The sequence below is a fragment of the Chelonia mydas genome, chromosome 7 (assembly GCF_015237465.2).
Source record: "Chelonia mydas isolate rCheMyd1 chromosome 7, rCheMyd1.pri.v2, whole genome shotgun sequence".
NCBI lineage: Eukaryota > Metazoa > Chordata > Testudines > Cheloniidae > Chelonia > Chelonia mydas.
The window spans coordinates 7,117,991-7,144,629 of NC_057853.1; the positions used below are offsets into that span (position 1 = coordinate 7,117,991).

General features: G+C 42.0%; 1 protein-coding gene across 9 annotated transcripts in view; it reads left to right on the forward strand.

Moving 5' to 3' along the window:
• SLC25A26 (solute carrier family 25 member 26) overlaps positions 1 to 26,639 on the forward strand; it is a 144,275-nt gene that overhangs the window by 75,652 nt on the left and 41,984 nt on the right. For all 9 annotated transcript variants that reach the window (XM_037904422.2, XM_037904424.2, XM_037904421.2 and 6 more), the window contains one exon: positions 23,831 to 23,875. In XM_037904422.2, coding sequence (XP_037760350.1) covers positions 23,831 to 23,875 — 45 coding nt within the window. The remainder of the gene's footprint in view (positions 1 to 23,830; positions 23,876 to 26,639) is intronic.

The following is a 26,639-nucleotide window of genomic DNA, read 5'->3' on the forward strand; positions in this document are numbered from 1 at the left end:
TCCGGTTTGTCTTCCGCCACCTCCTCATGCTGCGGTCCTTCTGCTGTAAATAGAGTTTTGCTGGAAGGCCTGCTGAATATTTAGGTCACAGTATAATTTTCTTTTCCATGTTTCTTTCTTTTCTGCTATGGGATACAGACTTTCTCTCTGCTCCAGAACAGAAACAAAGAGGAGGATACTCTACTGTTTTGCTCTCTTGGGAATTCTGCCTGGAGGACAAAGCTCTTTCACCAGCTTTTATGAAGTACTAGATGTTTCATTCCACCTCTAGTGGGTACAACTTGCCTGTGGTGCAACTGGGAATGGAAATTAGCACGTCTTTCCACAGGTCGTGCTAGGGGGCTTTTTGTGTTTCACCAATATCTAGGAAACTTGCTTAAAAAAATAGTACACGAAGAGTTTGTAGCGCACTGGAACTCTCTCTTACTCCAAAATAATGTTGTAATATTTTACTCATTAAGGAACATGAAAAATGTTAATGAAAACAAAATAATCTTGAGTTTTTTGGTTTTGTTTTTCATACCGTCAGAAGTATCCATTGTAGAATCCTGGGAGTTTTTTTCAGGGACCAATTTAGTAGCAGCTAAAATTTCACTCACGCAGCTGTCTGAAACTACAGCTGTGCAGCTCCCCTTCCTGAAGAGTGGCGTTCACTGGCTCATTAATACCAGTTTATGGGCCTATTTTGTAGCTAATTCTTTCTGTATTATTCTGATGGCATGAGCAATGGTGAAACATTAGTGGAAGGCCAAGGGGCCAAGTTCGTGTTTCATTAGTGCTTTGAGTGTTACTATCATTGTAAAGCAACTGGAAACCCAATGTTCTCGGAAAAAATGTATGTGTTACATTTGGCAAGATGGGTTTTATTGAGCTTTTAGATTTCCTGTTTATCTTCCCCAACAAACCTTCTCCTCCCTACTATTCTGTCTGAACTAAGTCACTCTCTTGTTCGTCTTTTTATTGAGAAGGCAATGACTTGCTTACAATTGGGGCATCAGAAAGGAGGTGACCAAAGAGTCATCACTGAAAACTCCTTTAAGACTTCATCATGCAGTCTTAATTTACCTAGAGGCACTTGGGTGCTATAAGAAAAGGAGTACTTGTGGCACCTTAGAGACTTACCAATTTATTTGAGCATAAGCTTTCGTGAGCTACAGCTCACTTCATCGGATGCAAGATGCTGTAGAAAACCCCAAGTAGATAGAGAAAGAAGATACATATTTTGCTGTCATGAGGCACAGAAAATGCTGGATCTAAGGACATCCGGATTTGGCCCTTCATGATTTTGATAAAGAGCTAAACAGGAAACTTCGATCACATTCGTGTCACTTTAGGCTTCAATCAAAGCAAACTCAAAAGTCTGCCAACATTCCTTGAATTTCCCTTCTGCTGGTGGAGTACAAGGTACATGGCGAATGTTCTGCCATAAGCCCTTTCCCTTCTATATCGAGGGAAGTGCGGCTGGTGATCACAGTTGTAGTAGTAGATCACGGAAAGGGAGGTAGGTCTCTCAGGTTGCAGGTCCCGAGGCCTGATGTACACTAGGAAATTAGCTCGGCATAACTACATCGCTCAGGGTTGTGAGCGATGTAGTTAAACCGACCTAACCCCTGGTGTAAACAGCATTAGATCAGTGGGAGAATTTTCCTGCTAATCTAGCTACCGCCTCTCAGGGACGTGGAGTACCTATGCTGATGGGAGAATCCCTCCCGTTGGTGCATGTAGTGTCTTCACTGAAGTGCTACGGTGGCGCAGCTGAGCCAGCACAGCATTTTAAGAGCGTAGACTAATCCTAAGTCATTTGAGGGTGCAACACCGTTCGTTCTATCCAGAAGTCAATGAGCAGTGAGTGCAGCTCAGAAAGCCACTGGCGTATGTCCTTAGGTTGTGAATAGGCCACTTAACAAGGAGGCAGCTGCCTCGGAAGAAGTGTTTTAAGCTGTTTTGTTGTCAGTGTGCATTCTAATTATTGAGTTGTTGTTCATTGTTTATATTATGGTACTGCCTACAGGCCTCAGAAAAGATTAGGGCTTTACACACAATAAAAGTTGCTGTGGTGAATCTAAATAGACATGACAAAGGGTGGGATAAGATGATACAACTTACAAGCACTTGGAAATGATGCACACAGAGGTTGAGTGGCGTGCCCGCAGAAGGCATGTGGCAGAGTTGGGAATTAAACGCTGGTCTCATGAGTCCTAATCCAGTAACTTAACCACAAGGCAGTCCTCCCTTCTGTCTCTATCTAGGAGTCTAATAATTGTACACACACTTTTTGTTTCACTTCGAAGGTGTTGAGAGTGAAAACTGTCACATTTGATAGTTTTCAAAACTAATTGTTACCACTATGTGCTTGTGCTACTTTTCCCCACCATCTTCCAGCCACAGACTAACACAGTTTTGAGGCTCAAGCTTCGTACAACATCACATCTGAGGTTGCATTGGTTCCAAGGGTCTTGCTTTTTGCAGACTCTTAAGGCTGTGTTTGTTTCCCACAATTTTCTGCGTGTTTGTCTCAAACGAACCATGAAATGATTCAGTGCCAGCATGTGGTTTTAATAACTGAACGTGGGCAAATGAAAGGATGGTGAATGTTCAGTTTGACTTTTCCAGCACACAACATGGGTTAAACTTCTAAGTGGGTTTGTCTTGCAATACATTGTCAGAGTTGGTTAATTACTCTTGGGTTATGTGATGTTGAGGATGAGCTTTCTATGTATAACTTCCAGTGACTGTTGATTGGTTGAAAGTCCCTTCCTTAATCAAAGGCAAATTTGGTGTGGCAAGCTGATACCTGAATTTCCCCGGTGAATCATCGTGTTCAGTTTTGTTTTGGTGAGAGGCAGCTTGCTTTCCGATCTTGTTTAGCGGAGTGCTCCACTCAGAAATAAACAAGCAAATCCATTTAATGGAAAACCACATCAGGCATCCACGTCTCAGAAACCGCCTCCTTGATGGCAGTCTTTAGTGGAGAGGCCCAGGATGTGAATGAGCAGCACATAAACGGAATGACTCTCTCATCTGCGGAGTAGGGGTAATGCAGGGAAGATTTTGATGCTGACAAGCTGCTGTTCCTGTGCTATAGATAGACTGAGAACCTGTGGAACCAGTTTCTTTTAGGAAAATGTAAATAAACTGGAAAAAAAAAAAAAAAAAAAGGATTTGTGCCTTGTACTGTTACTCGATGATCCATTCAGATGCCCTTATGAAGCTTTTCAAAAGCAGGTGGTTGTTCTGATATTTTAGAAATATTAGGCCTCGACTCCCCTCCCTTTGCTTGATCATTGGGGTTAGATGGTAACATCCCAGCAACCTTAACAGGATCTTTCTTGGATGTCAAACAAGGAGAGTTCCCATTAGACTGTTTTTCTGACTCCGCATTCGTCCCTCGTTTCCCCCAAAGTAAGTGCTTAATTGTGGTTCAGGCTTCACATTGTTTCACTTGCAAATTCTGGTTTAAGCCTGTTTAGATGGTAAAATGCACAGTGAAGTCTGCCTTTAGCCAGTCTTTGAGAGGGGTGTGTGCAGGTGTATAAAGACTGGATGTGCTTTGGGGGCAGGTAAAGCAAGAAAAAAATGTGTGTGTGTGCGGGGGGAAAGATACAGCAAGGGGGAGGAAGAGGAAGTCTATTGAAATCAACAAGGTCCGGGATCAAATTCTAAGGCCCTAAATTAGCAAGGCATTTTAGGCTCATTCATAAGTCCTGTTGTTAGTGGGACTTAAGCACATGCCTAATGTTAAGCATGTGCTTAAATTATTGAACAGCGATGGACTGCTGAATCAGGGCCATCGACTGAACGCAGAACAAAGGAAGGGGACAGTTGCTGTAGCTTGGGTGAGTTTAATAAGTCATAGTGTATTAAGTAATATGAGCTGTAGTATTCATAATTCTTTTATTTTTAAAGTAAAAAAAAAAAGTCATTATATAAAGTGTAATTGGGAAGGCCACTGGACAGTCATAGGACAAGAATGATGGCTCCAGGATTCCCTGGCACCAGCACATGGCTTTCACTCCTCAGGAGAGGGGGAACTAATGGGAAGAGAAGGTGAGGGAGAACTGCAGTGCAGCAGGGTGTCTCTTATTATACAGATCCTAAGTAGTGCTGGGTAAGTTGGTGTGTTCTGCAAAATAATGGTAAAAGAGAATACAGAAAGCAGGATGGATGAAGGCAATTTTATACAGAGGACTCTCCGAGGTCTTGATTGCCATGTTTGCTTAATTGATAGAAGAACTGCCTAGCAAGATTTCTTGGGTGTACAAATGAAACGAAATGACAGAACAAGGTTGCTCTGTTAGGCCATGATTCAGCAAAGCACTTGCATGCCTAGACCCTGCTCCTGCTCCGATAGACTTCATGGTGTAGGAACAAGAGCTTAATGGGGCTACTTACCTTACCTTAAAGTTAAGCACGTACATAAGCACGTACCCTTTGCTGAATTAGGGTCTTATGTGGCTTGTCTTAAGCTGGCTGTCCAGTTTCCCAGCCTCTAATGTCAAAATGGAAGAGGTAAGCAGACTGAAAATTGGAGAAGAGGAGAAAAGAAACCAGGCTGGAGAAAAGAAACCAAATGGAATTTACTATTATTAGCAGAGCAGAGGAAAGCAGCTCAGCATTTATGACATATCGCCAATAAAGTGTGTAGTACCGAATGCTGGTCAGCAGCTACTAAACAGTTCACTATGTGGTTCTTACCCATCTTCTTCCCCCACCACAAGTGACCCTTTTGTGGGGGTATCCTTTTTAGTGTTTTCTATAAGCCCTTACTACCTTTGCGGTAGTCAAGTACATGTGGGCTAAAATTTCAGAAGCCCTGTCTCTGGGCCATGCCTCAGTTTCTTTGCTGGCTATAGAAATCAGTCATGAAACTTTACCTTCAGTAACCCCTTGTTTGGGGGGACTTTAGACTAACATAAAAAAATAGTTCTTGGCTTCAGTTTTCTCCTCACTGGTGTCTTATTTTTTCTTCTCATCTTCTCTCGTCAGTAAATATCTAGCAGCCCCTCTCACCTTTCCCGGTTCAGCTGCTCTGCCTCCATCCATGCTGGGATTCAGTCTTTACCTGCTCCCTCTCCTTGTCAGCACACTCTTCCCCTTCCTCCTTCCTGCCCTGGAGCCAGGCTCATACTGTGGGCTCCTCTGGTCCAAAGGCAGACACCAGGGACCCCTGGCAGTTCTCTTGGGCTTTCACTGTCAGCTCTGTGCCGTCATTCAGCGCATGTCCCCACAGAGGCCTGTTCCACCTCCTCGTGTAGCTCATGAAAGCTTATGCTCAAATAAATTTGTTAGTCTCTAAGGTGCCACAAGTACTCCTTTTCTTTTTGCGAATACAGACTAACACGGCTGCTACTCTGAAACCTTTCTTAGCACTGTTCATCGAACCGCCCTTAATAGGGGGTGAGATGGAGGGATTGCTGTCATTAATTCTTTCTATACCAAAAATGGATATGAACAGTTGTATGTTCACAATGCACCTAGCCACACTGGCTCACTGCCTAGATGCATACAAGTCCTCTGACCCTGTTACTGTTCTTCCTTCCCCACACATGGACCTTGTTCCTTTATCAAAAAGAGAGAGTTCAAACTGCCAGAGCATTTTGCTTTCTTTAGGCTGAAAAACACATGAATTGCTCACTCTTTAAAATACAGAACAGCTGGTGAAAAAAACTGATTATTGTGCAGTTTGTATTGATATCCTAGTGAAAGTGCAGAAAAAGGACTAAAATTCTTTAAAAGCCATAATCACCAGACAGAACTACCAACATATTTTCAGAAAATATATAGGCATCTAAATAAGTGTGTTGATTTTCAAAATTGCTGGACACAGAACAGCTGGTAAAACTCCCTTTGATTTTTACCAGGAGCAGAATTAGGTCAACACTCTGTGTTTATAAGGTGAAAGGGAGTTATACTCATTCTGAACCCACAGTCTACAGGTGCTTTGTTCCATAGTGCACATACAGTGTATATGGCACTGATCCTGAATGGGACCTTTGCTTAAGTAAAGGCTGCAGGATAAGGTCGTGTGTTTTCATATTCTGGAAGGAAACATATTGCTCTGTACTACATAATTCTCAGGATGTTGTAGATAACACCTGTATTCAGTTATTTTATCTCTGTGCTCATCGAGGTATATCTTAAAGGAGCTGTCACGACCATACTCATCTGCCTCTGAGGCGTATCCTGAAGGTAATTGATTACCTAATAAAATATGCAATGTGACAGTAGGTGGAATTTGGGAGTTCATTTGCACCCCTTAAATGAGGGCTTCTAAAACTATAATTACTCATGAAAGGACGAAATGAGCTCTGTCAGTGGTACAAATGATTTATAGGAAGTAAACTGTCCCAGAGGTGGCACGTGCGCTTGCAGCTTCTGTACTGCCTTGGAAATGAAATTTCCCCTCTCCAGTGTGCTGTGCATTCTGGTGCAAATCCTGAAGTCTGGCCGAGCTGGGCGTGGCACAGAATCATAGAATCATAGAATATCAGGGTTGGAAGGGACCTCAGGAGGTCATCTAGTCCAACCCCCTGCTCAAAGCAGGACCAATCCCCAATCAAATCATCCCAGCCAGGGCTTTGTCAAGCCTGACCTTAAAAACTTCTAAGGAAGGAGATTCTACCACCTCCCTAGGTAACGCATTCCAGTGTTTCACCACCCTCCTAGTGAAAAAGTTTTTCCTAATATCCAACCTAAACCTCCCCCACTGCAACTTGAGTGGCCCAAAGCAAACTACAACTGTCTGCCATCTTGGCTGTTCACTATCTCTGTGAGGTGTGGGGCAAGGCATCAAGCCAGAGATGCTAGTGGCATCAAAATTGACAAGCAGCTGACAAGTCCAAGCAGTGCCACTGGGTGAATTTGACAGAGAGATCATCAGTTACCTTGAATAAGGGGAATCTCTCCATGTGCTTAATTATAGAAGTTCAGAAGAGCCCTATGCCTGAGAAATTTTGTGTGGGTGTGTGTGCGTGCATGCGTTTTGAAAGTCATAGAGATTGGAAATTTCTCTGTTAACCACAAAGTGGAGCATTTTAAACTCTTTTGTCTGCAAAAATTAGCAATTTTTTTCATAAAAACGTGACCTGGAAAATGCACTTGTCCTCTGATGTGGGGTTATGCCAAGTTTGGAGTCATGAAACGGGGGGAGAGGGAGGGGAAGGGAGGTCTTTAGTCCTGCAATTCCCAGTGCAGCCTTAACCATGAAATGGATACCGACAACTCCATTGTGTAGCTTAGAATATAAAATGCCACATGTGAAAAATTTACACTGCTCTGGAAGTGTGTGTAGGGGAGTAGGACATAGGGAATACGTGTAATACCTAGTCTTGTGCGACACTTTTTTTACCAGCATAGGTCTTTCTAGCACATTTTAAGTGTTATGTCATAAAATTAAAATTTTGTTACATTTTATTCCCCTGTTATTTGAGGGACTCTCATTTCTTAGAAATGCACAAGGAGTTGTCGATCCAATTCTATAATGTAAGACCTCTTCCTGGGAAATGCTGCACCCCCGCCCCGCCCCCAAATTCCCATAGACTTCAGTGTGAATTGGGGTACTCAGCACCGTTGGGCCTGATCCAGAGCCCATTGCATGCAATGGAAAGACTTTCACTGGCATTTAGCTCATGTCCCTTCAGAGCTACCTGTGCGACGGTGAAGTAATTTACAATTATATTTTTTACGGGATTGTTTCTCAAGGTCAGATGCAGCTGATGCTGAAATGCGCTGCAACCCAAACGAAATAGATGGCCATTTGGAAGATTTCATTTGATGCTGTCAGGGTGGAAATGCCACGCTTCAGTTTATGGGAACTGACCTATTGCAGACAATTTATGTGAGCAAGATATATTTATGTCTTGTACTGAGGAGGTCAGGTTTGGAGAGTGCTGTGCAAAACCCTGTCAGTATAAACTAAGGACTCTTTTCCTTCTGAAGTTCCACCACAGTATATATTTACTGGATTGCAGAAGTTTGGAAGTGCATTGGAAATATTTTTCATGAAACTGAGTGGCAAAAATTAAACACTCTGGAATGCAGCAGGGGGAGGGGAGGGAGGCAGTCCAACTACCTAAGCATGTTTCAATTTGCTTGAAATATGGTTGCCCTTTGCAGGCACTCATTTCATCTCCAGGCCAATTTTAACAGTGCACAGTGCAGAAATGACTAACTGTTATGACATGCCCTGAAACAACTCCGGTTCAGCTTGTGTAAATTCTACATGTGGGGTGCTTTTGGAGCTGACAGGTGGAATTTTATTGTGGTTTTATTGAACTATTCTGACACAGTAAAGGCTTTTGTCATTTATCTTATTACGTTACTGTGTGTTGCAAGGCAAAGGAGCAAGGCTGGTTTTTGTTGTTGTTGTTTAAATCATCATAGACTTTTAACGATGCAGGGACTGTGCAATAAGACTTCAAAAGCTCTTGCTCAGTGTCTGGAAAAATAAAAAGAATATTCTCAACAGTTGACTGCTTCCAAAAGAAGAAAGGTACTTCATAACTTAACTAGTCTGCGAGGCACAGACATGTTATAGCTGTCATACTCTGGCAGGGGATATACTATAACTGTGATAGAAATGGCTCACTCTTGTGGTTGTTTGTTGTTTTATTTGTATTAGCATAATGCTTATGGGCCCCTGTCATGGACCAATAGGGTTGCCGAGTTTCGCCAGGAGTCTCTCGGGATCAGGCTCTAATCTCCCTGAGGCTACTGAAGCCACACTGGGAGATTTTAGCCACTAAAAGTCCAGCAGCGCAGTGGGGCTAAGGCAGGCTTCCTGCCTGCCCTGGCTCTGCCCCGCTCCCGGAAGCAGCCGGCTCGTCTCTGCGACCCCTGGGTGGGGGGTAGGGAGCTCTCTGTGCGCTGCCCGAGCTCCGACTCCGCAGCTCCCATTGGCTGGGAACTGCAGCCAATGGGAGCTGTGGGGCCGGTGCCTGTGGGCAGGGGTAGCGCGCGAAGACCCTCTGGTCCCCCACCTAAGAGCCGCTACCAGATGATGTGCCAGCCACTTTCGGGAGCTGCCCGAGGTAAGCGCTGCCCATCCGGAGCCCGCACCCCTCTCCCCCTCCCCCACACCAACCCCCTGCCTCTGCCCAGAGCCCCCTCCCAGAGCCAGCACCCCAAACCCCCTCGCACACCCCAACCTTCTGCCCCAGTCCTGAGCCCCCTTCTGCACCCAAACTCCCCCCAGAGCCCTCACCCCTTCCTGCACCCAAACTCCCTCCCAGAGCCCGCACCCCTTCCTGCACCCCCTGCCCCAACCTGGTGGAAGTGAGCGAGGGGGAGAGTGAGCGATGGAGGGAGGGGGGATGGAGTGAGCGGGGTGCCTCGGAGAAGGGGCGGGGCAGGGCGAGGGTGTTTGGGTTTGTGTGATTAGACAGTTGGAAACCCTATGGACCAAGGACCCAATTGTGCTAGGTGCGGTACAAATACAGAACGAAGATGGTTTAAATCTAATGTATATTGGATAAAACTGAACTAATCCTATCGAACACTGAACTGTTACTAGAGTATAATACATGGATAACAGTTTTTAGAAACGTGAAGCAAGACTTCCAAACAAAATCAGATAATTTACCAGCTTCGATGCCCTCAGCCTCTCTCAGTTCATATGAGTGATGTCACACCTGTGTATAATCATGCCAAAGCACTCTTTGAGCTTTCCCCATGGCCACAAGGACCAAACCAGCTCTTGCAATATCATTTGATGAGGGGCATTCCAACGCTCTAGCCTTTGTTCAAATGTCTAAGTTGTTTCCTGCTTCTGTGTCACTTAGCCAGATGTCAGTTTCCTTACCTGCGGGGTGGCCAGTAGTAATCATCCCCATCATAAGGATCTATAAACCCATTCCGTATACCAAAAATAAAAACAAAATGCATGTGGCGTAATTTAGACATTTTGAGCAAGATCAATTAGCATGATATAAATGCAGCGAGACTGAGACACTTTGGAAAATGTAACTAGCAAGGTGCAAACTTCATTAGAAATAATTTTGGTTAAGTTTCCTGAAGACTCTACATATTATACCCTCCTTCTCAGCCCAACAAACTGCCAGTATCATTCTGAAAGGAGTATATGTTCTTTGCTCTGCTTCTGTTTGTGTTAAACTCCATAACTCCGCCTCCTCTTCTTTTTTAGTCCTATTGAGCTCAGATGTTCAGTCTTCATTAGCATGCTGTATATCACCTCATTCTTGAGTCCAGAGATCAGGACACAATTCAATTGTATTTTGAGGATACGCTATATCTGATCAGGTTCAGTGTTACTTATCTCCAGATAGAACTCATCACCGGACATCAGCAATACCAGGAGGGATGAGCTGGAGTGCCGAAGAGAAGCGCAGTCAGGAAAGTAACTGAAATGCTTCCCTGATGGATTGTATTTTATAAATGGACAACCTACCGAATTCTCAATTACTGAGGGACAATCTCCACTCATTGATATATTTTGCTTTCCACAACCAAATCTCTGTACAACTTTTCATGAGTGATGTACCCGAGTATTTGGATTCTAATATCCAAATTGTATTGTTAAATCTATGCACCAAAATTTGAGTTATTGCTGATTATGTACTCTAAGTATCATATGACTTTTACAAACAAACTTTTTGTATTTGTGGATAATCTAAGCACTATACCCAGATGTATAGACACTCTTTTCTCAACCTATGTATTCTATAACTTTTTTAACATTAGCTTTAATAAAATTTTAAATCTGACATGGCATTAGACAGCTGTCGGTGTGGGGGGAACACCCCATTTGGAACAGAGCAGCCTTCACAACTGCAGAGAGGTCTGCAGAACTTCCGAGAGCTTTGTTTATTTACCTATGGAACCTGCAGAATTGGTTAAATTCTTAAAAAATAAATAAAAAGTAAAAACAGCCTTTGCATGTATGTACCTGATCTGTGTTTGCATTGTCTAGCTGTTCATTTGGGGCCTGATCCAATGCCCATTTAAATCACTTGGGGGTGGTTTTCCATTCAGGTTAATAAGTTTTAGATCCTCCCTTTTTGTAATGTTGGAGCAGATTCAGCAAAGTCCGGCCGTGACTCAGCAAAGTGCATTCTTAACTTTATAAATTAATAGATTTTTAAGGCTAGAGAGACAATGATAATCTTTAGGACTGCCTTTATGTATAACAGAGGCCAACAGTTTCACCCAGTAATTCCTGCAAGGCCACATCCTGTGGATTAACTAGAACATATATTTTATTTAGAGAGTCATCCAGTCTTAACTTGCAGCACATGGGGGATCCCACCTACGTCAACAGTGCTTAAGTGCTTGGCTAAGCATGGATGGGATTAGTCACGTGCTTAAATGCTTGGCTGAATTAGGCCCTATTGAATTAGCATAAAATACTAAAGTGAAATATTTAAAGGGCTTCTGCAGCTCATTTTAAATAAGATAATGTCACCATCAAGATATCTACTTTGACTAGTCATCCGGACCTGTGCATAACTAACCGTTCACAATAGGTCTGTTTGCCAGAAGCTGGGAATGGGTGACAGGCAATGGATCACTTGATGATTACCTGTTCTGTTCATTCCCTCTGGGGCACTTGGCATTGGCCACTGTCAGAAGACAGGATACTGGGCTAGATGGACCTTTGGTCTGACCCAGTATGGCTGTTCTTCTGTAAGTGTCTCTCATCATGTTTCCCCTTTACCCTCCTTCTTTGCAAAACTTGTTGGAATGCCATTCCCAGAGAGTAATTATCAGTGGTTCACAGTCATGCTGGAAGGACATAACGAGTGGGTTCCGCAGGGATCAGTTCTGGGTCTGGTTCTGTTCAATATCTTCATCAATGATTTAGATAATGGCATAGAGAGTACACTTATAAAGTTTGCGGACGATAGCAAGCTGGGAGGGGTTGCATGTGCTTTGGAGGATAGGATTAAAATTAAAATGATCTGGACAAACTGGAGAAATGGTCTGAAGTAAATGGGATGAAATTCAATAAAGACAAATGTGAAGTACTCCGTTTAGGAAGGAAAAATCAGTTGCATACATACAAAATGGGAAATGACTGTCTAGGAACGAGTACTGCGGAAAGGGATCTGGGGTCACAGTGGGACCACAAGCTAAATATGAGTCAATAGTGTAATGCTGTTATCCTTCTGGGATGTATTAGCAGGAGTGTTGTAAGCAAGACACGAGAAGTAATTCTTCCACTCTACTCCGTGCTGATTAGGCTTCAACTGGAGTGTTGTGTCCAGTTCTGGGCGCCACATTTCAGGAAGGATTTGGACGAATTGGAGAGAGTCCAAAGAAGAGCGACAAAAATGATTAAAGGTCTAGAAAATATGACCTATGAGGGAAGATTGAAAAAATTGGGTTTGCTTAGTCTGGAAAAGAGAAGACTGAGGGGGGAACATAACATTTTTCAAGTATGTAAAAGGTTGTTACAAGGAGGAGGGGAAAATTTTTTTTTCTTAACCTCTGAGGCTAATACGAGAAGCAGTGGGCTTAAACTTCAGCAAGGGAGGTTTTGGTTGGACATGAGGAAAATCTTCCTAACTGTCAAGGTGGTTAAGTCCTGGAATAAATTGCCTAGGGAGGTTGTGGAATCTCCATCATCGGAGATTTTTAAGAGGAAGTTAGACAAACACCTGTCAGGGATGGTTTAGATAATACTTAGTCCTGCCATGAGGCCGGGGACTGCACTAGATGACCTCTCAAGGTCCCTTCCAGTCCTATGATTCTTTATTTCATTGCCTTGAGTTGTTGCACTGCATCTCTAGTGAGACTGTAAGCTCTTTGGGGCAGGAACTGTCTCTTTCTTTATCTGTAGTGTGCCATGCAGTTATAATCATCCTCATCCTGGCAAATCCCAAAAGGACAATGCCTCTTTGCAGATCGAGTGCCACCCAAATCAGTCTCTGGCTAGATCCTTAAGGTGGTTTGGCTGAATGTTCATTTTCTATCCATCACTGGCAATCTTAGCATTCTACTGAAGCTTTTGGTGCCCATGTGGTTGCTGGCTGTGTAGCAGATTCCTTGGTACACATGCTTTGAAGTTCGTTGGTCCTCCATTCTAATAATAATATATCCGTAGTGAGAAAGCTGCCAAAACAGAACCTGTGCCAATGGTGGCGGTTGCAGGTTTTGGCTTCGAATATCCTCATTTCTGATTTTGTTTCGCCACTTAATGTGGAGCAGCTGTTGAAGACAATGAGGTTAAACAATGTCAAGCTGGTGTTTTTCAACCTTCCTCAGTGCCCATGTTTTGCTGCTGTACAACAGAGTGGGTATAACGGTGGTTCTACAGAGCTGTAGCTCAGAGATGTCTTGACATCCTCACAGAGGCCACTGAAATATGGCTGCAGCAGCTGCTCTATGTTAGGGGGCTTATTCCTTCACCCACTTACTTCCCTGGTCCTTCTCGCATGAACAGAGAGCAACAATACCCGAAGTCCAAAGTTGCAAACAATTCGATGTTTATTGGGGTGAACTTCCAGCAAGCATGATTCCAGTTTCCTTCCTTAGTATCCTCCTTTCCAGCTCTGACACCACAGAGCCTTACACCTGTGTCCCTGTTCCCATTCCTGTCCTTAACCAAACATTATTCCAATTTCCTTACCCCCATTCCCTGGTCCCATTTCCCCCTTTAGCAAAACACGATTCCAATTTCCGCACCCCCTTCCCTGTTCCCATCTCCCCCACCCACACACCTTAACCAATCATTTTCCTGAAATTTAACTAACCAATCCTAACATATTGTAACATGATTATGTAACCAATTATATCCCACCACCTTAATTAGTTTACACCCAGCAAAATTAATTATACAGCGGACAGGAACAGTCACAGAACCAGACAGAGATTATACAGACAAACAATAGCAAAGTGGGAACTATAATGACAAGGCAATACAGAAGTGAGGATTTCACATCCCAGCTATTGATAAGTGAGTTCTTGCCAGACAGGACGCTATCAAACTAAGTTTCCTTTTACATTTTCTAGGCACTTCCCTTTCTCTGGAGGTGATAGGAATACAATCCTGTCCTGATAGTGCCTAACAGCCTAATAGCACCTTATTTCAATGTGACTAGTTTGGAATGTGAGGATGTGACCAGTCGCTTCCTAGCTTATGGCTGCCTCTGCTGCTTAGCCAAAGGCCTTAGCCTAAGAGCAGGGCCTCAAACTGTCACAGTAAGAGAAGGCCCTTACACCAGCAGACAGTGATTTTGATTCTTTCTTTTATACCTCTAGAACTAGCCAAGTGATAAGAATACACCTAAATTCTTAAAGTACAGGCCTTTGCAGACAGGCCTGAATATCTATATCCTAACACTCTATGAGTGTCCACATCTTTTGAGCATCCTCTGGCACTTGTCTGTGATGTTGCCCACGTATTTGGTGGTTCCTACCTGCTCAATGCCATGTCTGAACAGATTCATACTGAGCTGGTTATGAGTTGGAGGCTGCTAGATGGTAATGGCCAAGGATTTACTTTTATCTAGATTAACTACCAGACCAATGCATACTGCTGCTTGCCCAACGAGATCAGCCATGGAGTAATGGCACTAGGTAAATATTTAATATCGGTACCCACAGGGAGACATCAGCTGTTCCTTTTTTCATACGCTGGGCAAAAAATCTCTTACATGTTTTAAAAATGAAATAACATTGCAGAGTTTGGCATTTCTAAACCTTGATATAAATCTGCGATTTTCCCCTCTGCCACATGATGGAGATAATGGTGTAAGATATATTAAGCACAGCTGTCTATGGGCTCAAATACTTTGAAGAAGGTAATTCCAGCTGGATTCTAGTTGCTGATGTTGTTCCGTGCTATTGTTAAATTGTAGTGACTATTCTTGCAGCTATTCTTATGCAGTGGCTATTATACAGTGCTGTTTTCACCTCCGATATGATGGAATAAATTATACCCTTGACAGCTATGTATTCTTTAACAGCTGGTTAAATTGATTTTTTTTTTTCAGAAGGGAGATGCACACGATAAAATCCTTGGCTATCTCAAGGCCCCCAACTCAGCAAAGCAGTTCAGTTCATACCTATTCAGGAAAGCATTTAAAAACCTGCATAAGTCCCGTTAACTTCAGTGGAACTTAAGAATGTGCTTAAGCGCTTTTTGGAATTGAGGGTCAAATGGAGGTAGAAGCAGAGCTGTAGAGGCTGGGTTGTGAGGCATCCTGCCAGTGCAGTAAACCTAAAGCAACTTGCTCCACAGCCCTATTTACTGAAGGTCAAAAAAAGTGCCTGTTTCTACCACCTGCGCGTACCGTGAAGCTGGCTACCCAGGCTTCCTTGGAACCATGCAATCAGAGCAGAATTATTAACGCGGCCCTTGTGTAGGACACTAGAATCCTTGCGTTCTCTCTACCCACTACCTCCACCTTGTCACACCTGGAGCCTGATTCAAAGCCCATCAAAGTCATGTGGAAAGACTCCCAATGGTGCCAGTGAACTTTGGATCCAGCCCATGGGCAAAAGGGGGTGGTGAGTTTTCCTGTAGAATATTTTAAATGAGATTCTGAAACCTCCTAGAGAGAGAGAGACAACTGTGTAATTTACGTGGATAAGAGCTGCATGAAATAATTCTGTTGTGTCCTATTTGTGAGCATTATGTAGAAGTGTAACAAGAAAACTATTATAGATGGACACGCTTGGAAAGGGGAGAACATACGTTCTTTTCCATTCTGTTAAGTAATGTCGCTGTTACTCTGAGGGCAGGTATTTTCCCAGAAATATTCCCATGCTGATGTCAGTGCAGTTTCGATGCACTGATATCTGGTTTTATTTGACTGAATATTTACTTCATGAAGCAACACTCACCCCCACCATACACTCCATAGACCCACCTCCCCTCTGGCAAGAAACTGTATACTGTTTGTTTTAACTAATTTCCTTTTATTAATGCTCCGTGGTGTCCAGTCCTACATGCATTACTCAAAGGTCCCATGGCCTTCAGTGGCAATTTTTCCTGCGTAAGGAGTGCAGGACTGGGCTCTGAAGAATCTTTCAGGTGCATTGTAATTGAAGATATAACACTATTCCAGTATGGATGCCTGCCTTTCAGGCATTTTTCCGTAAATTAATTCTCTTGGGTCTCATTTTGTGTATCTCTGGAGGGTCCGAGGTAACAGCTGCTTGTATAACAGGTTTCTATGTCTGTACTTTAAACAAACAAAACCACAGAGAAAGTACCTAAAATATCTTTAATGTTATGATTCAAATAGAACTGCTCCCTTGAACCCATAGTGCATAACCAAGTATATTTAAAGAAATTAGCTTCTTCAAATGTCAGGCTTTTTTTGTTTGTTTTTTCCTTTCTATGTGTGCTTCAGAAGACTTTTCCAGAAATGTTGAGTTCCATGGTTAAGGGTTCTACTGTTATGTTTTTTTCATGTGAACAAAGATTAGTCCTTCATGGTCCTAAACTCAATGCATGTGCATGACTTACAGGCATTACCTACCAATAAATAGGAGATTAGCTGCGGCTTGTATATTTCCTGATCAGTTCACATTTTTTCAGACGGCTCATTGTTATCCTGTTTCCTTTAACGATGGGACATTCTAATGAGTTTGCCATCTGACATACATCTGCTTCCTGTTAAACAATACCTTCATTCTTTTAGAGCTGCTAAACTCATCTGTTGTCCTGAAAGATTTTTATCTGTGCCTTAAAAACAGCATGTACAAGTTGATGTTGGAATATTCATTTTCATTGTGCATTTTTTGGGTATGCTGCTTTTCAAGAACGAATAACAAAACAGACTTTTATTTTGACAATGGACGCTGTGGGGCTATTGGGGACAGGGAGGAGAGAATCTGCTGGAGTATTTGCATATTTGGGGTGCAATCAATCCTCCTCCTATTGAAGTCAGATTGGGAGCAGGATCAAGTCTTGGGTTTGTGAAGATTAACGTCCTATGCAGGTTATCTATGTAACCTCAGTCAGTTTCTGTAAAGCTGCTTTGCCCTCCCATCAAAATATCAGGGTGGAGTGGGAGAGTGGGAATTTTAAGGCTGTTCATCCCATCTCTATGATGAAAGTGCCTTGAATAAAAAAATGGTCCCTAACACTGTCAGTGAAAGGTTAAAGCATTCTGCACTCATTACAAGGATCTCTGTTAGCTCAAACAACAAGGAGTCCTTGTGGCACCTCCTTATTTTTGCTGATACAGACTAACACGGCTACCCCTCTGAAATCTGTTAGCTCAGTCTCTCTTGTATTTAAGTTGTATATCTGCCTCAGTGCTTCTCTTCTCCCCACATGTTGGGGGCAGGCATATATCTGTGCTGGAGCTCTCACATATTTCCCCTTCACTTTTCAACACTGGCCTCCATAAAGAGACTGTATGTTTATTAACCATCCTTCTACCAGAAGAGGACTGGACGAGGATATCCCTTTGTAACTTAGCAGCAGTGGTTTTTAAAAGAAAACCACACCCATTTTATACAGTTTTGCACATGAGCTTAAAAGATAAGGGTGTAATAGAGGCTCTCAACCAAATTAAACCACACTTTGCCACATAGAATGTTTAATTTGTCAAAAGACTTTACAGATGCCAGCTAATGAATATTCAAAACACCCATGTAGGACAGATGGTGAGTAATATTAATGTGACGATAGAGAAATTGAGGCAGAGAGATGCAGTGTTTTACCTGTGGTTGTAGAGGAAGTCTGTCAGAGGCAGGAATATAATTTAGGGGTTCTTGTGTCCCTGTCCTGTGCATAGAGCACAAGATTGCACCCCTTTTCCTAGCATAAACAGTTACAAAGGTTAACATTAATGGTTCAAAAGACAGAGTTACAAATTACCTTTGGTAGGTTTCTTGTGTAAGCATCAACTGGAGTCTGGCTTGTAGTGTTAATCATCTGTAAAAATGAATGTTGGCAATATTTATATTGGTGTTTTTACCACCGTGTCATCTCGAGTTGCCCACCAGCACCCGTATTAGTGATAGTGCCATTGTGCTACACCAGTGGTGGAAGAATTTCCAAAGATCATTAGTGTACGTGCCTCCTTGGTGTTTTACGCATGCCGGACCATGGCTACCAACTAGTGTTCTAACTCTGCACAGTCTTGCCTATGCTGGCTGGCCAAGTTGTGTTGGAAATCACTGTGTTGGAAATCACTGCAGTGGGACCTGTGTTTAAACATGTTCTTTAGAAGAAGAGGGGCAGGGGGAGTTCTCAATCTCTGGCCATTGTTGCCACTTGCTTTATTGTCTTTGTTGGAAACCTTTGTTTCTAAGCGCATCAATATTTATTAACTGAGACTTCACTCATTTATTTACCAGTGTTCTCTCACTACGCTAAATCCTTTCATCTCTAAAAACTGCAGTAAAGACATCTACAGTTTGACAGCCTTTCGGTCATGCTTAAAATTACAAATTATCTTTGTTAGGTTTCTTGTGGAGTCTGCAGTGCATCAACTGGAGCCTGGCAAGCAGTATTAATTGAATGTAAAAATGAATGTAGACAATAACAGGTTTAAGGACGGTATGTTGAGTGGCTGTGCATTGCCGCTATGCACCATCACCTTCAATCAGGATGCTTTATACTACGCTATATATAATCACATCTATTGCTGTGACCTGTGACATGGCCAAGAGAAAGGCTTACGTCATTTCATACTATCTTTTCAAATCCTATTATGGAAAAAGTATATTTATAGGTGGAATGTCAGTTGATCATAATCTAGATAGATTGTATAAGTGCGTGAAGAATTTTAAGAGGAGAAGACACTGAAACAGATTTACTGTGATTATTAATTGAAATGTTTTGGTGTTAACTTCAGCCGAGAAACAGGGTTGTTTATATGACTGCAACTTGAACCTATCGTAAAAGAAGAACCATCTCGTATAAAGGAGGCATTTTTCTTTTAAATACAGTTATAAACAAACAAAAAACGGTTGTTTATTCAAGATGGAAGTATACAGTTGTAATCTAGATACGTTTATGGAATATTTTCTTTCTTCTTTTTCAAACTCTGAACTACAGTGTGTCCTTACACTGTTCAGATGTGGTTACGGTGGAGAAATAGGAAGCTAAGACCGGGTTGACAACTGCTGCCCAGATACCACGGTGAGGGGCACCCTTTGCAAATATATGCTTTAGTACTACAGTGATGAGTGAAAATGCCATGTGTACAAATGCCTTTAAGTGAGACTGTTGGTGATACTTTCTAAAAGTGTTGGCTTAACTCTGCTCCTATTGAAGCCAATGGGAGTTCTTACCATTGGCTTCAGTGGCAATAGAGTTATGAAAATATCCTGTTCCTAATAAATACATGATAAACAGCTGCCAGTATTACTATATGAACAACGTGCCATAAAGGTATCCATGAGAGCCGTTTATGTGACTGATATCACAAGTCATGAGGAGGGGCATGGCAAGAACAAGAAATTGTTGGATTCTGCTGATTTTGGGTCTTACTGCCCTTTTTTTTTTTGCAGAATGTAACCCACTGGCGTGTGGGTTATGTGTCACCCCTTGTGCCAGACTCAGAAAGGATTTGAGTCTGTTATAGCCCCCTGCTACGCAACCTGGCTCTTTAGCTTGAGCTATAGAGACTCACGTTTTCAGCTCTGGACATCCCTAGTACAATCCCCAATGTTGGCCAAGATGGTGGCTGTCACGGAAGTGGAGAGTCATCCTGGATTTGAACTATTGTGGGCCTCAGATGCTCGGGATGAGCTACCTCTGTCCAAGGGAAGTATTTAACCCACCGATGAGATTGTGTTCTGCTCTGTGCCTTGTTCACTGAGATTGAGAGTCTGTTGATGCTCTCAGCATGAAAACCTGGCGCTCGAGCTGTAGAGACTCATGCATTCAGCTCTGGAGGTCCTTGGTTCAGTCTCTGGGTTACATAGAATCTAGGATCTTCAAGTCTGGGTGGGGACAAGGAAGAAACCAGGCCTCGCAGCAGCAGTAGGCCTGCTCTGTAGCTATCAATACAGCCCCATGGAAGCAATAGCTGTGCTGCTTCTGCACACTCACTTCCCAAGGAGCAAAGGCCCCCCTTGCTCCCTAAACTGTTGAATTCTGTGCAGCCATTCAGGTGCTTCACGTTAACCACATGGCTTTGCTGAATGGGGGCCCAAAAGAGTGAAAGAGACCCGTGCAAGAGAAGAAAGCCCTTATCTCCTCCTTTAGGTGATTTTATTGTCTCCGCTGGCTGTTCTCTTAGTATTTGCTCTAGCATTTGTAAAAACAGATAATTCCGAGAGCAAAGCCCCGCTGAATTAGACACACAGAGAACCTGAATAAACAAACATGCACTGCAGATTAGTAAGAACATCTGTAGTTTTTATATTGGTTTGAGAACACATACCACATGATTTTTCATTTCTTATGCTTTTTAGGTTTTTAATATATTGCTAATAAAAGTTGGGAAAGGAAGGCACAGCTGGACTAGACATGCCAGGCCACCATTTAATTTCTGACTCAGAGGACGAGCCGAAGAGTGGTTTTATTGTATCCTAGTAGAGAATAAAGCCACATGCAAATTCCAGCCACGAACATCTGTTTTCTCTTTATGTAGAAGAATTCTTGCATTTTGAAGGGGATTCCAGTTTTGAAGGGCCTGGCTTTATTTATTTGTTTATTTATTTATTCTTTGCAGCTCCTTCAACATGCTACCCCTGCTGTCTGGCTGCTGAGTTTCCCTCTGGGTGCTGTCAGCTTGTGATTTAACATCACAGATTTATCAGCATCGAATGGGCACATTTTGTAACTGTAGCCTGATAATTTTTAAATTGCTTCAATCAAAACACTATTTTATTGCTATGAAGGGTATAAGTACTACCTCAATTTTCAATATTGATGCATCCGTCTGGCAGTGTTTTTAACTTCCTCCTTAAATTCGTCTCACTTGCTGAAAGCTTCTCAACTCTTAGGTGAAACACACTTGCAGTTTGATTGTAAAAGCGAGAGTTTGTTTTTCTATTGCTGTTACTCTGGGGTGCAGCTGTTTTCAGTGTTCGTTTTTTAAAATCACTGGCTTTAAAAATATAAAATCCCTTTTTTTTTAAATCCACCTAATTCAGGAGAATTAAGCAGATCTTTGAAAACAATAAAAATCTGCAGTAAATTGGATATTGAACATTAAAAAATACAGGCCCCGAGTAACTGGCTATAGTGTCCATCTATTAAACATTAGAATAATAATTTTACATATGTATGGGAGCTGCTTTTTTTTTTTTTTTTTTTTTTTTGGTGTAGGATTTAACTCTATTGAATAAACAGTACAGTTATAGAACATCAAGCCAGACATGAGAACGGATACTGTCTGTCTATTTTATGTGAACATCAAATGAAAGATTTGGTGGAGCTCGCCAGAGTTTCATATTTGCTGGCAGAAAGTTCTCTACATGTGTGAACCACATTTTTCTTGTTGTTTTAGGTTATTTCAGGCACAGATATCATTGCTTGGCTGGGTGTGATTCTGTTGTGTATCTGAAGGTTTTTGTAAGGAAAATAACAACAAACGCAATCAAATCACAGTTCTTCAAGGGAAGAAGTGTCTTCAAAGTGAGGGGGTTTCTCGCTTCAATTCACTGTAAAAAGCTTGTGACAAGTGTAATAAATTTATCACTGTATGAATTACATGGTTAAAGAAAGTTCTCTTTTTGTATGTTAATCTACTCTGGTGCGCTCACTGTGTTTTTAAAGGGATGTTGCCCAGTAGATTGGGCCAGAATGTAGGTTTTGTTTTGAAAAGTTTCAGAACATGTAATGTTAGTGTATCTCTGGGGAAGTTTAAAATTCGATTAAAACAGGATTTGTGAGGGCTGGGTGAGGATTTAGGCCCCAGTCAGCAAGCTCCTTCTCACGGGTGGATCTGTAAGCCTGTGCAAACCCCGTTGACTTTGAACCATTTAGAGTCTGAGCCCTAAATCACCCCCTGCCATTTTGGAAATCAGGCAACTCAAATGGTGAAAATCAAATAGAAATTTTAAACTTTTTTCCATTTGCTTGAAATGCATCTAATTAGTAATAGAGATAAAACAAACTTTGTTTTGAGAGCATCCCTTGTCTTCATGTTAACAGATTTTTTTTTTAGTACTCAAAGTGCAATAGGAAGAAATTTGAGATTGTGTATGTGTTAGGAGGCCTGTTTTGTTTGGTATAAACTGAACTTAGTGCATTTCCTTTTCTTTTCTTTTTTTTAACAAATTGGAGCAAATATGATGGCTATTATATCTCTTTTCTGGTGTAGATGATAGAAGGTTATGTCACTTTTAATTCTGCAGTGCAAGGAAATGGTGCAGTTAACTCCCATTTGACAACGATGCAGCAGCATGTGGCTCTATATCTTCTCATAAATATATTACGAGGCATTTCTGTCAAATAACTGGACTTTGTCACCCAAAATCGAAAAAGAAATTTAAGTGCTATGCTAGAGTTTCAGAGCCCTGATAAATAAGAGCCAGGTTTGACCTTTCTTTTGGGCCTTTGAGATTCCACAAGGGATAGTCCTCTTTGTTCAAGATGACAAACTTCCTCTGAGATTTCAGTGTGTTAGCTCAGTGTACAGCATCAGCATTGATTTCATCTCACTGCCATTTCCTGCCTGAATAGATAACAAATTTTCTGTGGCAGGTGTCTGTCAAGCTAAGTTTTGCCTGGCAGATTAACGGAATAGACTCATTTATTAATCATTAGTTGCAACACAATAAAACAAACTTTAACTCTTCTGATGTTGGATAAATGTAATGTTTAGGGACCATTTCAAACTTCCATGTAATTTAGATTTAATAAGATTTACGTACATCCACAATGAATGTTTCTAATAATCTACAGTTACTTAAATTATACTGCATCTTACTATATCACTCCATAGATTTAACAAGACAGCTATTGTCTATATTAAATACTGGAAGCTTTTACAAGCTGAGGCTTGGCATTTTATCAGAAGTGGTGGTAATTATGTTGTTTCTTTGTACTCCTCTCTGTCTGCCTCCAGCTGTTGTCTCTTGTTTTATACGTAGAGTGAAAACTCTTTAGGGTAAAGACCGTCCTGTTGTTCTGTGTTGGAGTCTGGTGCCTACCACAATTGGGTTATGATCTGTGACTTGGGCTCCTAGGTGCTACCAAAATACAAATATATAAATATAATAATATGAAGTGGTGTTGTAGCCGTGTCAGTCTCAGGATGTTGGAGTGACAGGGTGGGTGAGGTAATATCTTTTATTGGCCCAACTTCTGTTGGTGAGAGAGACACGCTTTCGTGCTTACACAGCGCTGAAGAAGAACTCTGCGTAGATTGAAAGCTTGTCTCTCTCACCAACAGATGTTGGCCCAATAAAAGATATTACTTCAGCCACCTTGTCTCTCTCATAATGATAATAATTAATAATTAATTATCCATTTCGGACAATAGAGACGATAAACTTGCAACCTCATTATGCCATTTTTAACGTCCCTTTAAGACACTAAGCGTCCCTCCACTTTTCGATAATTATGTGTGACAGTGCATGTTATCCGACAGTTCCTCATCAAGCTGTGTTTGTGGCCTGAGTGGTGTGGTGCTTGAACCATCTTTATGGCTTCTTTGGCTAAAAGTCAAACTGAGAAATTCCCGGCACTAGATCATATTAGTTATTGCTCTTACAGGCCACCCTGGTAAAAATACATTAACCTCTCAGCAGGGAACGTGATAAACAAAGTAAAAACTGCTTTAGTGAAACCAGTCCTCTAACAGCAGTGTACATAAAGTAATCCTTACAGATTTATAAATGTAATAAGCTACAGTTCACTGAGTGAACAATAACTGTTCCTAATTTAGCCAGCCAAGGAACATGCCAAACTAATTTGCTTTTGTGACTTTTTTTTCTTTACCCCCTCCAGATTCCTTTCTCTCTGGTGCAGTTTCCCGTTTGGGAGGCCTTAAAGGTAAGACCTATTAGTGTGTCAAGCATGTGACATTAGAAATGTGTACATTTTAGAAGCTTGTATGGTAGCTTACCTATATGGTAGCTTACCTAACAGATATGGACACTTCAGAGAATGCATGTACAAAGCTAGTTTTGCATATGATAATTGTTTGGTTGGATGTCTGAAAAATGACAGCAATCTAAGCTTTAATATATGCTGTGCAAACAAATCCCAGTGCTCTGAACTGACGATAAATACCCCAGAAGTTTTGTTTGCTGTCCTACCTAATTGTATCGATTTAAAATTGTCTGGGAGCCATCAGTGTTGTCTGAATTTGCAACATCTCACTCCTGAAGGTAAAGAGGAAATTTTGAGTTGTGCAGAGGAGACTGAAAAAATAAAATTGTTGCCAAGAGCCACCCACAATATGTCATTGGTGTTCTGATTGGCTTTGTACCAATTATTTGAAAGGCTGTTTAAAGAATCTGTAAATCAGAAGATACATTAATAGAGCAATCTTCTAGAATGATGCAACTTTATTTGAATGTTATCCCTCCAGTTGGTTGCATTCTTTATATAAGGTGAAATTGCTGTCCAACAGAAGGAATCATGGTCTAGTGCTTAAAGCACAGAACTGGAGTTCATGAGATCAGAGCTCTGTTACTACCTGTGCTACTTACCATTGGCAAGTCATGTAATTTCTGTGTGCCCCAGTTTCCTCATCAAATGGTTAAGCTGTTAGTTTTGCACCTCCAAGGTAGATTGGGAGGCTAACATTTGTAAAGTGCTCTGATGTCCTTGCACAGAGGGCAGAATAGAAGTGCAAAGTGTTGTTGCAGACCATTGCAAATGTTGTGGTAGGATTTTATATTTATATGATGGAGGGGGGTGGAGGGATTTTTTATTATTATTATTATTATTAAGTGAGTTGGACTCCTGGAAATTGTTGGATGACAGCACTGTAAAGTGAAGTCCCCTCTTCTTACAAAACAGATGCACAATAAGCGGTAGGAGTGCTAGCTTCTCCTACACTGCAGCATCAATGTGCATGGACCTTGTTCCAAAGGAAGCAGTTCTAGGACTGATGAATAGTCCAGATTCCAAGATGACTGAAACACTTCACTCTTCCTTGAGAGACAATTATATTAATTGTACCAGTGGTTCCGGAGACATAAGCATTTACCCACTTGGAACTTGGTTGAGACCACAAAATAATTTCAAATACCCATCAAACAGCTGGCAGATGCTAGTAATTTTCATTCATGAGCAGCCAGAGCTCAGTTCAAACCAGTGACCTAGGAAAAAGAAGATACATTATCAGTTATTTGAGCTATCCTGTCCTTACAGGACTGAAGGATTGGTTCTGTGAAACCCTCTGAAAGCTGGGTTGGAAAACAGAATTTCCATCTGTGGGAAATTCTGATTGTTACAACCCTGGATGCTCACCAGGCTGCTGCATTAGACCCAAACCTTGACTCCCATATGCTTTTAGGCTCGCTGAGTCTGGACAGAAGCCAGTAACTGCTCAAACTCTGGGCTTCTAGGCATGCTCTTGCAGTGAAGATCCCCTAACTCCCACTCCTGAGATATAGACATCTCCTGGGCATTTCAGCTCAAGATGGGACTCAGCAGTGCCAAAAGTAAAAGCACATATAATGGATTGTAATCAAAATGGCATTCAGATAACAAAATGGAGTTAGTAGGTTAATGTAGACCTGTACAGACACATATCAGTCCAACACACTCATGTTTCAACATCTGGTTTTTCTATGAAAGGGGGCAAAATGTCAAAACACTGAAAAATTTTGCAGCATGAAAAGATCTGAAAAACTTTGATTCAGAAATGATTAAATGTATACTTCTGAGATTTCCAGTGTAAATAAAACATTTTGTGTAAAATTTTCCCATAGAAGAACAAGAAAATATTGTCAATATTGTCGTTGTTTTTCCACAACAAAAAAATTGATGATGTCATTTCCCTGTATTTCATTGAGGAAATGTTTCTGGCAAAAAATTTCGACCAGCTTTAACTTCCATGTACCTGGTCAGATACTTCCCCTCACCCCAATGGAAGCAGGAGTTGCAATGTACACCATTACTGTACCTGCAGGCTGCAAGTGAGTCCGAACTGGGGTAAGGGTGATGCGCTTAGGGGGCAGTGGCAGTCCTCTCCTTACTCCCACCACAGCTGTTCTGCTTGGGACTTGCTCTCTGGCTCCTCAGAGTCACAGATTTCCCAGGAGAGGCATTTAAATAGCACATCCCCAGACCAGCCTGGCTCTGTCTCTTTCTGGACTAACTTCTGGTGCTGGATGGAACGTGGTACTGGCGATTGTACTTTTGCATGGGTTGTTCCACGGCACCCTTGTTCAGTGCAGGTGTTGTGCTGGTGAAATGAGCTGTCTGTACTTTTCACACCATCCCTATTATCTGTTGTAGTGTGGTAATGCCTAGAGGCCTCAATCAAGGCCCCGTCAGGAGCCACCCATATACAAAGAAAAGATGGTCCCTACCCCAAAGAGCTTACCACCAAACGATAAGACGAGAGCCAAAAGGTGAGGGTGGGGGAGCATGAGGTAACAACGAGAGACTGGGGATTGGTGTAATAAGCAGCACACCAGCTGCGTAGCCGTTGAGTGTTTTGTAGGAATCCCAGCACAATGTGCTCATCGTGATGTTATCTGAGTGTGGTATCTGGGAATTGTCCTGTTGCACAGGGTAACTTCAGCTACCTTATTAGGAATCTGTTTTTATGCCAAAGTACAGGAGCAGCTTTCAGTGA